This window comes from Aquarana catesbeiana, linkage group LG03, assembly GCF_042186555.1.
Source record: "Aquarana catesbeiana isolate 2022-GZ linkage group LG03, ASM4218655v1, whole genome shotgun sequence".
In the NCBI taxonomy this organism is placed as follows: Eukaryota; Metazoa; Chordata; class Amphibia; order Anura; family Ranidae; genus Aquarana; species Aquarana catesbeiana.
Window position 1 is genome coordinate 622,718,597 of NC_133326.1, and position 16,016 is coordinate 622,734,612.

The 16,016-nt window shown below is 46.0% G+C and overlaps 1 protein-coding gene across 3 annotated transcripts in view; it reads right to left on the minus strand.

Moving 5' to 3' along the window:
* PLEKHA2 (pleckstrin homology domain containing A2) overlaps positions 1 to 16,016 on the minus strand; it is a 195,392-nt gene that overhangs the window by 32,463 nt on the left and 146,913 nt on the right. For all 3 annotated transcript variants that reach the window (XM_073622353.1, XM_073622352.1, XM_073622354.1), the window contains exon 8: positions 1,829 to 1,897. In XM_073622353.1, coding sequence (XP_073478454.1) covers positions 1,829 to 1,897 — 69 coding nt within the window. The remainder of the gene's footprint in view (positions 1 to 1,828; positions 1,898 to 16,016) is intronic.

A 16,016-nucleotide genomic window follows, 5' to 3' on the forward strand; every position in this document is an offset into this window, starting at 1 on the left:
CAAGGGATGGTGGTCAGAGGTGGGTAGGGGGCAGAGACAAGGGGTGACTCAGACGGGGGGAGTTCCTGCACCTATTCTCTGAGAAACAAAGCCCTGGGTGAAGGTATCTGACGCTAAACAGATAAGTGTATAAAAAGTACTGTACAATGACAAGATGTTTACTACCAATTTATACCTCCTTTATATTGTTTAAGGATATGTAATACAAACCTAATAAGTATGCTATGCATACTAGCTCATTATGCCTTTGTCTTGCAGGTGTTAGTTTTTTTTTTTTTTTAAAGTGGGTTTACACCCACTTTAAGGCATAAAATGAGAACCCCCATATGAAAAATCTCACCCCAAATGAAAAAAATATTGTGCCCCTCCCACAAACTAATGCCCTGTACACACGGTCGGACTTTGTTCGGACATTCCGACAACAAAATCCTAGGATTTTTTCCGACGGATGTTGGCTCAAACTTGTCTTGCATACACACGGTCACACAAAGTTGTCGGAAAATCCGATCGTTTTAAACGTGGTGACGTAAAACATGTACGTCGGGACTATAAACGGGGCAGTGGCCAATAGCTTTCATCTCTTTATTTATTCTGAGCATGCGTGGCACTTTGTCCGTCGGATTTGTGTACACACGATCGGAATTTCCGACAACGGATTTTGTTGTCGGAAAATTTTATCTCCTGCTCTCCAACTTTGTGTGTCGGAAAATCCGATGGAAAATGTCCGATGGAGCCCACACACGGTTGGAATTTCCGACAACACGCTCCGATCGGACATTTTCCATCGGAAAATCCAACCGTGTGTACAGGGCATAACAAACCCCTAGCCAAACACACAGAAAGCTAGCCCATGGAATTCCAAGGGATTAGAGGGGGGAGACAAGAGCATTGGAGAATGAAGTGTGGAGTACCCCTTTAAAAGCAAATGTTAGCCCAAAGAAATCATATGCATTAGAGGGGGATGGTTAAATGCCCTTTTAGGAGGAGCTAGATGTGCGAGAGTCTTTTTACATAATTTTAACAAGGTGCATGTCACATGTTGGCAACGTAACATGCTAACATGACCTGTGTGCAAATCTCCTTAAAAAAATACATAAAGGTGAACCAGCGTAAAAAAAAAAAAAAAAAAAAATGTCAAGTTTAGAGGTGCGTTTAGAGGTTCAACCCACTCAATTGCATTTACATTGCTTGACATTTACTAAGATTTTGGCCGCGCAGTGAACAAACGCATTTGAACGAGCGCAAGAGCCGCCTGCGCATGCGCAGTGCTTACATTGATCTCACGCAGTTCTAAACGTACTTGCAGGCACAGCAGGCTTGCTCTGAAAAAGTTACTTTCTCATTCTATTTTGGACATATTTGTTACTTGGGCAGTTGTTACTAAATTTCCTCACATCACCCCATAATATTGGCACCTCCATCTTCTGTTAATATTGCCAGGCCTTCTCATCCGCATCAGTGTCTGACCTCACAAATGCGCGTCTGGAAGAATGGTCAAACATTCCCATAGACACACTCCTAAATCTTGTGGACAGTCTTCCCAGAAGAGTTGAAGCTGTTATAGCTACAAAGGGTGGGCCAACTCAATATTGAACCCTACGGACTAAGACTGGGATGCCATTAAAGTTCATGTGCGTGTAAAGGCAGGCGTCCCAATACTTTTGGTAATATAGTGTTTGTTTACAGAGCTTTTAGCAAATGTTACCAGCTGGTCTATCACATCTCTAACAGTGTAATTAGAATTTATTTATGCTATAACAAGGCATAGGCCAGGTCTGTTCTCTAAATATTGATTGATAGTGATTAACTATTAGGAAGAATGCATTACCTTTTCACATTTGTAGTAGCTAATTGAAAACATGTCCAAGACAAAAAATCTTCTTTTCCAGTTTTTCCTCTGCAAATAAGAAATAAAAAATTACTTTTTGTAATTTGAGTATTTTGGTAATCAAAGCAGAATTAAACCCACCAAACTGTTTCCCAAAAGAAAGTTTAAGTTGGCAATGTTCAATAAATGTTATTAGACCCCTAATCAAACACAGCAATATTGTGCTCTGCTGTTTTCATCTACTTTCGAACTACTAGCACGTGCACTGGTGAGGCTGCATTGATGGGTGCTGGTGAAGCCGCATTGATGGGCGCTGGTGAAGCCGCATTGATGGGCGCTGGTGAGGCTGCATTTGATGGGCACTTCATTTAAAAGGTGGGGTATACATGGGCAGGGCAAAGTGGGTGGAGTCAGGGGTGGAGCCAAGGTGGGAGAGCAGCAAAATTAGGTTTCGCCTAGGGTGTCCAAAATCCTTGCACCAGCCCTTGATAGAGACCTATCAATGCCGCCCATCAGTGCCACCTGTCAGTGCCCATCAGTGCGGCATATTAGTGCCTCCTCATAAGTGCCACCAAATCAGAGCCCATAAGTGTCATCTCTTCAGTGCCCATCAGTGCAGCCTATCAGTGCCCATCAGTGCCGCCTCATCAGTGCACATCAGTGAAGGAGAAAAATTACTTATTTGATCGCCTCTCACTGACAGAGTGTGTGTGGCGAGGAGAGCTAATCAGCGGAATCTCCTCGCACGGGACACCAGGACAGGTGATCAGGGCACTGATCATTAGTGCCATAATTACAGTAAAGCTCCCCAGTGCCACAAATCAGTGCCACCAATCAGTACCCATCAATGACACCAATCAGTGCCCATTAGTGATGCCAGTCAGTGCTGCCTTTCAATGCCCATCAGTGCCTGTTCATGAGTGCTGCCCATCAATGCCTCCCATCAGTGCCGCCTATCTGTGCCCATCAGTGCCGCCTATCAGTGCCACCTATTAGTGCCCACCAGTGCCGCCCAACAGTGTCGCCTATCAGTGCTAATCAGTGCCACATATCAGTGCCCATCAGTGCAGCCTCATCAGTGCACATCAGTGAAGGAGAAAAATTACTTATTTACAAAATTTACTGACAGAAACTAAGAAAAAGTTTTTATTTTCAAAAATTTTGGTCTTTTTTCTTTTTCTAAGGGCTCATTTACACTTGCTTTGGCTTCAACAGACCTCAACACACCTCAACACACATTAAAGCGCCTACCACTTCAACATGCTTTTATGATGTGTTTTTGATGCTTCGGTGGTGCTTAGATTAAGCTTTGGTGAGGCTTCGGTGATGCTTCCTTCTGAAGCTTGGCAGATGCCCTGTGTGTGCGTGTGTGTATATATCTCATACCTGCAATTTCTCCAAAACAAAGCACAGCTAAAGCTGAATTAAAGCCTCTCAAAAGTTGCAGGTGCTTCAAGCAAGCTTTGCCATATAGTTCTATGGAGGCTTTGAAGATGCTTTGAAGCACCACTAAAGCTACATGAGGTATAATTTTTGAAGAGAAGCAAAGCTAAAGCAAGGTGTAAACAGGACTGTAAGCTAAACATTTTATTAGGGACAGGAGCTTTGACTAGCATTCAGAGAGCTTTAACAAAGCCTGTCTAAAGCCTTGTTTTGAAGCAAGTGTAAACTAGCCCTTAGTACAAAAAAAATAAAAACCCAGCAGCGATTAAATACCACCAAAAGAAACCTCTATTTGTGTGAAGAAAATGATTAAAAATTAATTTGGGTACAGTGTTGCATGACTGCGCAATTGTCATTCAAAGTGTGACAGCACTAAAAGCTGAAAAATGACCTGGGCAGGAAGGGGGTGAAAGTGCCCAGTATTGAAGTGATTAAATGGTTTGTGTTTAATTTATAGAGTCTACAAACTATGGTATATATATTTGAAAATTAATCAATCCTTATGTACTAATCTCATTTCTTGAGGCCCTTAAAATGGCAGAACAGTAGAAATATCCCACAAATGACCCCTTTTTTGGAAAGTAGGCCGTCTGAGTTAAGCCTCGTACACACGATCGGATTTTACGCAGACAAAACCTCGAACTTTTGTCCGAAGGGCATTGGCCAGGAACTTGTCTTGCATACAAATGGCAAGGAATTGTCGGCCAACAAACACGAACGTAGTGACGTACTACGTGGTTTTTCAGCTCTTTAGCGCCACCTTTTGGGCTCCTGCTAATTTTGTGTTAGTAGAAGTTTGGTGAGTGCTGATACGGTTGACCACCCCCTCCTCCTCAAAAAACTTTACTCCTTTGGTCTCCATGACTGTGCTCTTCAGTGGCTCTCATCCTACCTATCCCAACGCACCTTCAGTGTCACTTTCAATTCTACTTCCTCCAATCCTCTTCCCTTCTCCGTCGGGGTCTCCCAAGGTTCTGTTCTTGGACCTCTTTTATTTTCAATCTACACCTCTTCCCTGGGTCAGCTGATAGCCTCTCACGGCTTTCAATATCATTTCTATGCTGATGACACACAAATCTATCTCTCCACCCCTCAACTCACTCCATCAGTCTCCTCACGCTTCACTAACTTACTAACAGACATATCCGTATGGATGTCACACCACTTCCTCAAACTCAACTTGTCCAAAACCGAGCTTATAATATTTCCTCCCCCACGTGCCTCTTCCCCTGACTTCTCTGTCAAGAGCAATGGCAAAACCATCCACCCATCCCCACATGTCAGGGTGCTAGGTGTTATCCTAGACTATGAACTCTCCTTTCAGCCCCACATCCAATCACTTTCCAAAGCTTGCCGCCTCAACCTCCGCAACATCTCTAAACTATGTCCCTTTCTAACCAATGAAACCACTAAGCTCCTGATTCACTCCCTGGTTATCTCTCGCCTTGACTACTGCAACTCCCTCCTCATTGGTTTACCTTTAAACAGACTATCCCCCCTTCAGTCCATCATGAATGCTGCTGCCAGACTCATCCACCTTACAAACCGCTCAGTGTCTGCTACCCCTCTCTGCCAATCCCTCCATTGGCTACCACTCGCCCAACGAATTAAACTCAAAATACTAACATTACGTTACAAAGCCATCCAGAACTCTGCCCCCAGCTACATCACTAACCTAGTCCCAAAATACCAACCTAATCACCATCTCCGTTCCTCCCAAGACCTCCTGCTCTCTAGCTCCCTCATCACCTCCTCCCACATCCGCCTCCAGGACTTCTCCCGAGCCTCGCCCATCCTCTGGAATTCCCTACCCCAATCTGTCAGACTGTCTCCAAATTTATCCACTTTTAGGTGATCCCTGAAACCTTTCTCATCAGAGAAGCCTATCCTGCCTCCATCTAACAACTGCACTATTTTCTCCATTAGCTCATCCCCCACAGCTATTACCCTTTTGTATAACTTGACCCTCCCTCCTAGATTGTAAGCTCTAACGAGCAGGGCCCTCTGATTCCTCCTGTATTGAATTGTATTGTAATTGTATTGTCTGCCCTAATGTTGTAAAGCGCTGCGTAAACTATCGGCGCTATATAAATCCTGTATGATAATAATAATTCATGTTTTTCATTTTGCGCTTTTCATTTCGTGATTTTTTTTTTTTTTTTAACAGAAGGTTCATTTAGTGATTTTCAGTTTGTTTCTGAACGGCCGTTTATCAATCAGACATGTTGCAGAATAGGAGGAGATAACGTGTTATTAATTATTGGCCTTGGAGTTATTGCTTTGACCCAAGTCCAGTCCAGGAACAGGAGGAGGAGGATTTCTTGGACCAAAAAAATTGGTTGCTTTATTAATCGTGACCAATTATGTCATATGCCATTGCTGCGGGAGCTCCAGGAGAATAATCCGGATGATTTTCGGAATTATCTCTGGATGACGGACCCCTGCTTTCACCAACTCTTGGCATTGTTGACCCCCTATATTGGGAAGCAGGACACATACATGAGGCTTTTATTTTATTTTTTGGTTGAATAATGATTTGATTTGTTATATTTTCTATATTTTTGGATGCATAGGATGCACTTTTTGGTTAAGTTCTATTGGCAGATAGCATGTCTAAATTTATTTGTTTTCTTTTTTTAATGCACAATAAAAAAAATTGTGGAGAATAATGGCTATGTGTTTTACTTCAAATGACAGTTTGGGAGTAGGCAGTTACATTTTAAAAAATACAATGTAAAATTGACAAGGGACACCAACATAGTTATATCTTTGATCTTAAAAACTACGGGATACTGGTGTTGTGGTAACTTGGCCAAATAAAAAAAAAAAAAAAAACATAATAATATTCTTGATATCACTAGAAAAAAAAGCCTTTGAAAATTTGTTTGCCATAACTCAACTCAATATCACCAGCAAAGCAGCTTTATTATTATCCCATTAACGAAGAGAATTGTGCGCTGCATTTCTAGATTTCATAATTGGCCACGTCATGAATGTTAATTCTCCATTACGAACGCTAGCTTACAAGACCGACCGCTTCCGGCTCCTCCTTGCTTCTGAGCATGCGTGTTTGTACTTTGGACTTTTGTCTGACGGACTTGTGTACACACACTCCGAAAATCCGACAACAACAGACATTTGTCCGCGGAAAATTTTAAAGCCTGCCATCCAACATTTGTCCAATGGAGCTTACAGACGGTCGGATTTTCCGCCAACAGCCTGTCATCACACAATTCCCATCGGAAAATCCGATCGTGTGTACGAGGGTTAAGAGTAAGAGGCATGGTGAGCTTTTGGAAGTCAAAATTTTTTGTCACTATTTTTTTTATAAATGATGAAATTTAATACAATTTTTTTTTTTTTTTTTGCATATTGTCACCAGTACAGTACAGCATTGTCATATGACTGATGTGGTGGTGATCAGGGACACTTACTAGTGACAGTATGTAAAATAAATAAACAAATGATTTTTTATTCAATTTTCTAGACATTTTTTTTTTTTTTTACCAGTACAGTCCAGCATCATCATATGACTGATGTATCGGTGGTCAGGGACACTGACTGGTGACAGTATGTTAAAAAAAATAATAATTTTTTTAATATTTTCTATATATAGATATATATTTTTTTTAATTTATTTTCTTATCTTTTACTATTTTTTTTACATACTTTCATCAGAGTAGTTTACGGTCACCATAGTAAAACTGTACTACTGAGGGGTGATCAGGGATTTTTTTTTCCAATTTGGTTGTTGTTACAATGAAGATCATTGAAACAGCAACGTTTATAACTCTCATAAATTGGTTAATCATTCATGACAGCTGTGAACAGTAGTGATCTGTGATTGGCTACAGCTAATGACATGGTACAGGGTGCTGTGATTTGCCCAGGTACAATGTGATAGCTGTGGCCCAATCACAGCATAGGCAACACAGCTGAATGAATTCATTCATAACAGCTTTGTTGACATTTTAGTCATGTGCATAGCAATCACATGATCACTGGGCCCCAAGTACCAGGAACCGCAATCACAGTGCCCTCCTAAACCTGGAACAGGCACGTGACATACACGTGTTGGGGAAACTGTAGGGAATGATAGGCTGAGGGTCCCCAGGAACCTGGAGACTTAGCAGGGGTACTGTAGGAGCCTGTAGGGTTCTGTAGCAGCTGGGGTAGGGCACTGTTGGTTACCGCCGGAGATTGATAGCACTATGGAAAGGGGGGTGGTTTAAGGCTCTGCAGTAAGCTGGAGGCACTGTGGTAGGCTGGGTGGCACTGTGGGAAATTGGAGAGCACTATGGGAGATTGGGTGACACTGTGGAGTCTGAGGGGCAGTGCAGTACGAAAAAGTAAAGTTGGGGGCACTATGGGAGCTTGGGGGCACTGTGGGAGATCAGCAGCTGGCTTGAGAACCACTGGGGCTGATCTAGGTGACACCCACACATCACGCTCCTTATAGTAACAAATTATTTTTCTGTCTGCACCTCTGCCTGCCCGAGCTAAAGAACCTATTGCTTCGGCCCCTGCACAACCTGTGCATTTTAATAATGGAGAACTGCACTGTGCTTAAAATAACTCTACTCTGTGTGATTACAACTGCAACTGAATTGCCAGCATAAATAGATGACAGTTGGTTTTTCTCTTTTAGCAGCTGGTTTTAGGTGTACTGTTTTAGTAACTGTCACTTTCAGTCTCTCTATCCTCATACTCAACATGCCTTGTGCGGCTACAATGTGTGATCTTGTTATAGCGTACACAGCAGCCAGTCATCCGGGGAAGGAAAGGGGCATCACATAACAGTTGGTTAATATGTATGCTTTGTTTACTCTGCAATCTTAATAAAAATTTATTTGTGGAAAAAAAAAAACTGTTGGCCTGGAGGAGCAGAAAGTGTGCTCCTAAGTGCAGGTTCACACTACAGTGACCTAAGCAACTTCGAGGCAACTTCAGGGAATTCCTGGGTAATCTTCCTGTAATGTCGCATCCAAATCACTTCAATTAAGATAAGGATCCGACTGGGAGGTAACTTCCATTCAAATCTATGGGTACAAGTCGGCTAGAAGTCGCCTTGAAGTAGTACAGGAACCTTTTCTAAAGTCGGAGCAACTTCAGTAATGTACATTAGGACGGTTCTCATTCACTTCAATGGAATTTCTTATGTCCAGTGACTTGGGGCGACTTGAGGTCTGACAAGTCCCTGTAGTGTGAACCGGCACTTACGCATAATCACCATTGTTATGTTAAAAGACAAAATGGGACATTTACAAAACAGAAGACACCTTTGAAGGAATCAGGTGACTATACCATGTAAATCCTTCTACGACCTAAGTCAACACATTAGGCCCCTAGGTATGGGGCATCTTCAATGTAAAACCATAAATTGCATTGTGGAGAATGAAGTAAAAATATGTAGTGATCCTCTGCAACAAGAAGAACCTGCAGCACTACAGTTCCAAGTCACATGATCTGAGCCATACCTCAGATTGGGGAAGCAGAAGCAACTTTACATTGTGAAGTGAGGGCACATTTATTATTAACGGCAGTATAGTTTACATTCCTTTGTCGGGGAAAGGAGTCTCAGATAGTTCCATGGAACTGGCAGATGCTGAGTTCAGCCTGACTATCTGTACTGAGCCTTCCATAGTTTTTGATATAGAATGTAGGATTGGTTCCTGTTCAAAAGGATGGCTGATACAACACAACCAACTGTGGTGCTGATACACCTCAGCTTGCATCCACAAGAGGCAGTGTACTGGGATACATGCCAAATCATAAACTGGCAATATGTGGTGTGGGGGAGGTAACGTTGCATGTATGCAATGAGTATAAAGAGGTGATCCCAGTGTTAAAGTGCATGTCACGGCAAAATAAAACGTAAAATAAGTCTCATCCTCATGACCCTATTGACCCTGTGATGGCACCCACTTGTCAGTGCTTTGTTTGAACCCTGCAGTGGAATACTGATTGCTGCACCATAAAGGAATTGCCCACATTTCTGGATCTGATATCTTACACCCCAAGAACTTGGGAGTTATGCAATACTTTATACATAACCTTCATAGTTGCCAACATTGTAAAAAAAAATGTGGGACACTTTTGTGGCTGTAGGTGGAGCTGTCCAATAATTAGGGGGCGAGGCATTCGTCAGCAGGCGTGGCCTAGCAAAAATAGACAAGTGCGGCGCGCGAAGCGAGCCGCGGCAAAAATGGGCGTGGTTTACGTGAAATTGTGGGTGTGGCTTAAATGGGCGTGGCTCTAGAGGGTGTGGTTAGAGTCTGAAATGAATGAGGGATGGAGAGGGGGAGAGAGGGGGAGAGAGAGGGAAATGACGGGACAGCAGCCCCAGATCCTACACAATAGAAATATGTGTATTCTAGAAAGTTTAACAATCAGCAGATAAAGATACTCCAAACACCTGGTGTTAGCACTTCAATCAATCCGGCACCATGGTTGTTATGGTGTCAGGATGATTGAAGCGCATTATTTCTATTATTATATTGTAATATAAAATGAAATCATTCAACTCACCATAATGCAGAATCAGTGGGATCCCTGAGCGTGTCACCAGCCGTCCGTCCTTGCTTCAGATGTCCGAGCAGAGTCCGTCCTTGCATCAGATGTCCCCAGCGGAGCCCCCCTCACACCAGGAGTCCCCGGCGGAGCCCCCCTCACACCAGGAGTCCCCGGCGGAGCCCCCCTCACATCAGGAGTCACCGGCGGAGCCCCCCTCACATCAGGAGTCCCCGGCGGAGCTCCCCCTCACATCAGGTGTCCCCGGCGGAGCCCCCCCTCACACCAGGAGTCCCCGGCGGAGCTCCCCCTCATACCAGGAGTCCCCGGCGGAGCTCCCCCTCATATTAGGAGTCCCCAGTGCCCCCCCCTCACATCAGGTGTCCCCGGCGGAGCCCCCCCTCACATCAGGAGTCCCCGGCGGAGCTCTCCCTCACATCAGGAGTCCCCGGCGGAGCTCCCCCTCACATCAGGAGTCCCCGGCGGAGCCCCCCCTCACATCAGGAGTCCCCGGCAGAGCTCCCCCTCATACCAGGAGTCCCCGACGGAGCCCCCCCCTCACATCAGGAGTCCCCGATGGAGCCCCCCCTCACATCAGGTGTCCCCGGCGGAGCTCCCCCTCACATTAGGAGTCCCCAGTGCCCCCCCCCTCACATCAGGTGTCCCCAGTGCCCCCCCTCACATCAGGTGTCCCCAGTGCCCCCCCTCACATCAGGTGTCCCCAGTGCCCCCCCCACTCACATCAGGTGTCCCCAGTGCCCCCCCACTCACATCAGGAGTCCCCAGTGCCCCCCCCTCACATCAGGTGTCCCCAGTGCCCCCCCTCACATCAGGTGTCCCCAGTGCCCCCCCTCACATCAGGTGTCCCCAGTGCCCCCCCCTCACATCAGGTGTCCCCAGTGCCCCCCCCACTCACATCAGGTGTCCCCAGTGCCCCCCCCTCACATCAGGTGTTCCCAGTGCCCCCCCCATCAGGTGTCCCCAGTGCCCCCCCCACTCACATCAGGTGTCCCCAGTGCCCCCCCTCACATCAGGTGTCCCCAGTGCCCCCCCCCACTCACCTCAGGTGTCCCACAGCGGTGCGCGCGCTCCCCCCCACCTAGAACCCCTGCCCCTTTCCATATCAGACTGGCAGCGGGGCGGTGGGTAGGCGGGCCGAGGCGGAGCGGGGCGAGGCGGAGCGGGGCGGGCCGAGGCGGAGCGGGGCGAGGCGGAGCGGGGCGGGCCGAGGCGGAGCGGGGCAGGGGGTGGGCGGCGACGCAGAAGCTTCGTCTAGCCCCCCCCAGCCGTCTTCCTGAACTTCAACAAAATGGCGGCCGGCGGAGACAATGTCTCCGCCGGCCGCCGACCTCTAGCGGCGGCGGTGGCGGATTCAAAACGGGAACCGGATTTTTCGGGACATTTCCCGGGACACCACAAATCCGGGAATGAAATCCAAGTCCCGGGAATGTCCCGGGAAATCCGGGACAGTTGGCAGCTATGAACCTTTCGATTACAAATGGTCCCTTGGGGATCTGCCCCCCTCTGAACTGTAAATAAAAACTGCCTGAACCAGCCACTTCCTGTATCCCCTCTCTGTACTGACCATGAAAATCAGGGCTGCTGAGCCCTGACCACCGTGGTCAGAGCGCATCCCTCTGTCATACACAGCTGTCCTCTCTGCTCTCCTCTCTCCCCCTCCTCCTTGCCTGTCAGCTTCCTCTTTGTGTCTCTGTCTCCGCAACCCCCACCTCCCTGCCGCTATTATTAAAAATAAAAAAACCTACAATGGTCATTGCCAGCCCCTCTATTTGAGCCTGGTATACCACACTATGTAAGTCACTTCCAAAATCAAGCGTTATAAATACCTATTTGGAACTATCTTCAGGCCGGTCACGTGACTTGCGGCCGCTTTACAGCTCCGACACATGGCTTCTTCCTGTCTGATGTCAGAGGGAGATCTCGGCCCCTCCCAAAGAAGCCATGTATCGGAGCTGTAAATCGGGCGCGAGTCATCTGACCGGCCTGAAGATAGCTCTAAATAAGTATTTACAACGCTCAGTTTTTAGAAATGACTTACATAGTGTTGTATGCCAGGCTCTAATAGAGGGGCTGGCAGTGATTTAGAATTTAGAAACAAACACTTTAAGAGGTTTTGTGGACTGGATGGTACAACCCTCTATACTAGATTTATTTTTTGCACAATTGCCATATGCCGTTGTCATCTTGGTCTTATTTATGGGTCTGAAAGAGGTGGATCTGGCTTGTTTTTATTAGGGCCCTTTCACACTGGGATGGGCGTCGGGGGTAAAGCGCCGCTATTGTAAGCGGCGCTTTACCGTCGGTATGCGGCCGAGAAATGGTTAAAAACCACCGCAAAGCGCCTCTGCCGGTGGTATAGCCGCGCCGTCCCATTGATTTCAATGGGCAGGAGCGGTGAAGGAGCGGTATACACTCCGCTCCCTCACCGCTCCGAAGATGCTGCTAGCAGGACTTTTTTTACCGTCCTGCCAGCGCATCGCTCCAGTGTGAAAGCCCTCGGGGCTTTCACACTGGAATGAAAGCAGCGGCACTTTCGGGTCGGTTTGCAGGCGCTATTATTAGCGCAATAGCTCCTGCAAACTGCCCCAGTGTGAAAGAGCCCTTATGCCCCGTACACACGGTCGGACTTTGTTCGGACATTCTGACAACAAAATCCTAGGATTTTTTCCGCCGGATGTTGGCTCAAACTTGTCTTGCATACACACGGTCACACAAAGTTGTCGGAAAATCCGATCGTTCTGAACGCGGTGACGTAAAACACGTATGTCGGGACTATAAACGGGGCAGTGGCCAATAGCTTTCATCTCTTTATTTATTCTGAGCATGCGTGGCACTTTGTCCATCGGATTTGTGTACACACGATCGGAATTTCCGACAACGGATTTTGTTGTCGGAAAATTTTATCTCCTGCTCTCCAACTTTGTGTGTCGGAAAATCCGATGGAAAATGTCCGATGGAGCCCACACACGGTCGGAATTTCCGACAACACGCTCCGATCGGACATTTTCCATCGGAAGATCCGACCGTGTGTACAGGGCATTAGAGTTTGTTTGTGTCTGTTATGCTGCGTACACACAGTCGGACTTTTTGACAACAAAGGTCCGACGGTCTTTCCGACGGACTTTCGACGGAGTTACGACGGACTTTTGAACGGACTTTCTAACGACCGGACTTGCCTACACACGATCACACCAAAGTCCGATGGATTCGTACGTGATGACGTACGACCGGACTAAAATAAGGAAGTTGATAGCCAGTAGCCAATAGGTGCCCTAGCGTTGGTTTTTGTCCGTCAGACTAGCATACAGACGAGTGGATTTTTTGACCGGACTCGAGTCCGTCGGAAAGATTTGAAGCATGTTCTAAATCTAAAGTCCGTCAGATTTTCGACTGAAAAAGTCCGCTGCAGGTCCGATGAAGCCCACACACGTTTGAATAGTCTGCCGGACTTGGTCCGTCGGACCAGTCTGGTCGAAAAGTCCGTTCATGTGTACGCGGCTTTAGTCATTGTTTTAAACATACATTTGTGGTTTATCTAAGAGCTCTTTCACACATGCGGACCGTTTAGGTTCACCTGTCAGTTTTTCAGGCAGACCTGATCTGGTGGATCGGATCGGATGAAAATGGACAGGCGGTCCGTTTTCATCCGATCCCCCATAGAGAATAGCGGGGCTCTGATAGGTCTGTGCCTGCACAGTAAGTGAAGATGGACCTGTCATCCGCCTACTCAGCCTGGGGATCAACGGATCGATTCCTGCTGAGCAAGCGGAGTCTATCAAAACGGACATTCATGTGTGAAAGGGGGCTAATACAATTTTTTGCTATTTTGATACATACAGTGGGCTACTTTTATGTTTTTGGGCTGGTTGAGCCGAGACAGGTTTTTTATTCTCAGTTCTAAAAATAAAACATATACCGTACAAGTCTGCAATACATGCCATGTTTTATCCCTTTAAACACCCTGAAAGTACAGAAAATACAAAAAATGCACTAAGCACGGAATGGTATCAGCCCTGCCCAGTTGTCTTTTGCTATACTACCCTAACCGGGAGGGCTAATTAGACTCCTTGAGATAACACTGGAAGTGTGCAGAGAACACATGACAGTTGTTAGTTTCTGACATGAACAACAGGTAATTTTTAAACTTATTGAATAGATATACCAACAAGCTTTCAATTATATATTTAAAAGACCAATAGGGAGCTGATAAGAGAGGCTCATTGTTAAAGTGGATTTTCCCTCAAAAAGTAAAGTCCCTCTAGTTTGCTCCCTCCCCCAATCTGTAACTGAGTTGCATGGTTTTTCTTTTAGGGGAGGTACCGATTTTTATCAGAACCCGCTCCCACTTCTGCAATTCTAGTCTAGGTGAGGAAGATGTTCCTTGCCCCATCTCCTTCCATCATGCAGCCTCCTGGGACACATCATATATCCCAGGAGCCTGCAGGACCATTCACAAATCGCACCGCAAGCTCGTGCATGAGCAGAGGCGAGCCAGCTGTGGTTCTTCAGGAAGCCTTTATGATGCTCTCATATTATTTTCTCTTTAAGATGTTCTGGAGCTCCTTTTTGCTTCAAGTTTGTATCATTGGGTTATTTGTTAGCGCCTTAGCGCTTAAGCCGCGTACACACGAGCGAAATGTCCGACAGAAAAAGTCATACGGAAGCGTTTCATCATCTATTCTGATCGTGTGTAGGCCTCATCTGACTTTTTATTTCGAAAATTCTGACGGACCTAGGAATGAAACATGTTCTAAATATTTCTGATGGAACCAATTCCTATCGGGAAAACCGATCGTCTGTATGCTGTTCCGATGGACCAAAAACGACGCATGCTCTGAAGCAAGTACGAGAAGGAAGCTATTGGCTACTGGCTATCGAACTTCCTTTTTCTAGTAACGTCGTAAGTGTTGTACGTCACCACGTTCTTGATGGTCGGACTTTGGTCGGACTTTGGGTTGACCGTGTGTAGGCAAGAACGCTTGAATGGAATTCCGTCGGTGTTCTGGCAGAGAAACCTTCAGAGTTTATTCCGATGGCAAACCTGGTCGTGTGTACGCGACATTAGACTACGCGTATCGAAATTCAGCCAATTCTGCAGGAGCCAGCCAAATTTCAGGTTGGGTGTACCACTCTTTGGTTAACAGAAGCTGATTGTTAGACTTCTTTCAAACAGTCCTGTTGGAAAACCACCATTCAATCAGCACATGCAGCCAATAGCCATATTTAGGGGGGGGTGCAGTCCCACTGTTAGAATACAATAGCACAGTTAGGGAAATCATTGCACCCTATGTGTATACAGCGCTGGGTTCCCTGGTTTGAATCCTGGTCAAGATACAGTGGGGAAAATAATTATTTGATCCCCTGCAGATTTTGTAGGTTTGCCCACTTACAAAGAAATGAAGGGTCTATAATCTTTATCATAGGTGTATTTTAACCACTCGCAGACCAGCGCACGGCAATGTACGTCGGCAGAATGGCACTGGCAGGCAAAAGGGCGTACAGGTACGTCCCCTTTAAGAAGCGGTGTCGCGAGTGAGTGCGCGCCGCTGCGGTCTCCGTGACCGTGAGTCCCGTGGACTCGATGTCCGCCGGGTGCCTGCGATCCTGTCACGGAGAGGAAGAACGGGGAGATGCTTATGTAAACAAAGCATTTTCCTGTTCTGCCTAGTGACAGGACAGTGATCTACTGCTCTCTGTGATCGAGAGCAGTGATCACTGTCCCGTGTGTTCAAGTCCAGCCCCCTCACAGTTAGAATCACTCCCTAGGACACACTTAACCCCTTCACTGCCCCCTAGTGGTTAACCCCTTCACTGCCAGTGTCATTTACACAGTAATCAATGCATTTTTAACCGCACCGATCGCTGTATAAATGACAATGGTCCCAAAAATGTGTCAAAAATGTCCGATGTGTCCGCCATAATGTTGTTTTTTTTCAAAATTGTCGCTCTTTTTTTGTTTATAGCGCAAAAAATAAAAATTGCAGAGGTGATTAAATACCACCAAAAGAAAGCTCTATTTGTGAGAAAAAAAAAGGACGTCAATTTTTTTGGGGTACAACTTCGCCTTGCCAACAAGGGTTTCTCCACCAAGTACTAAGTCATGTTTTGTTTGGGGATCAAATACTTATTTTACTCACTGAACTGAAACTTAATTTATAGCATTTGTTTTATGTGTTTTTTCTAAATTTTTGGTTGATATTCTGTCTTTATCATT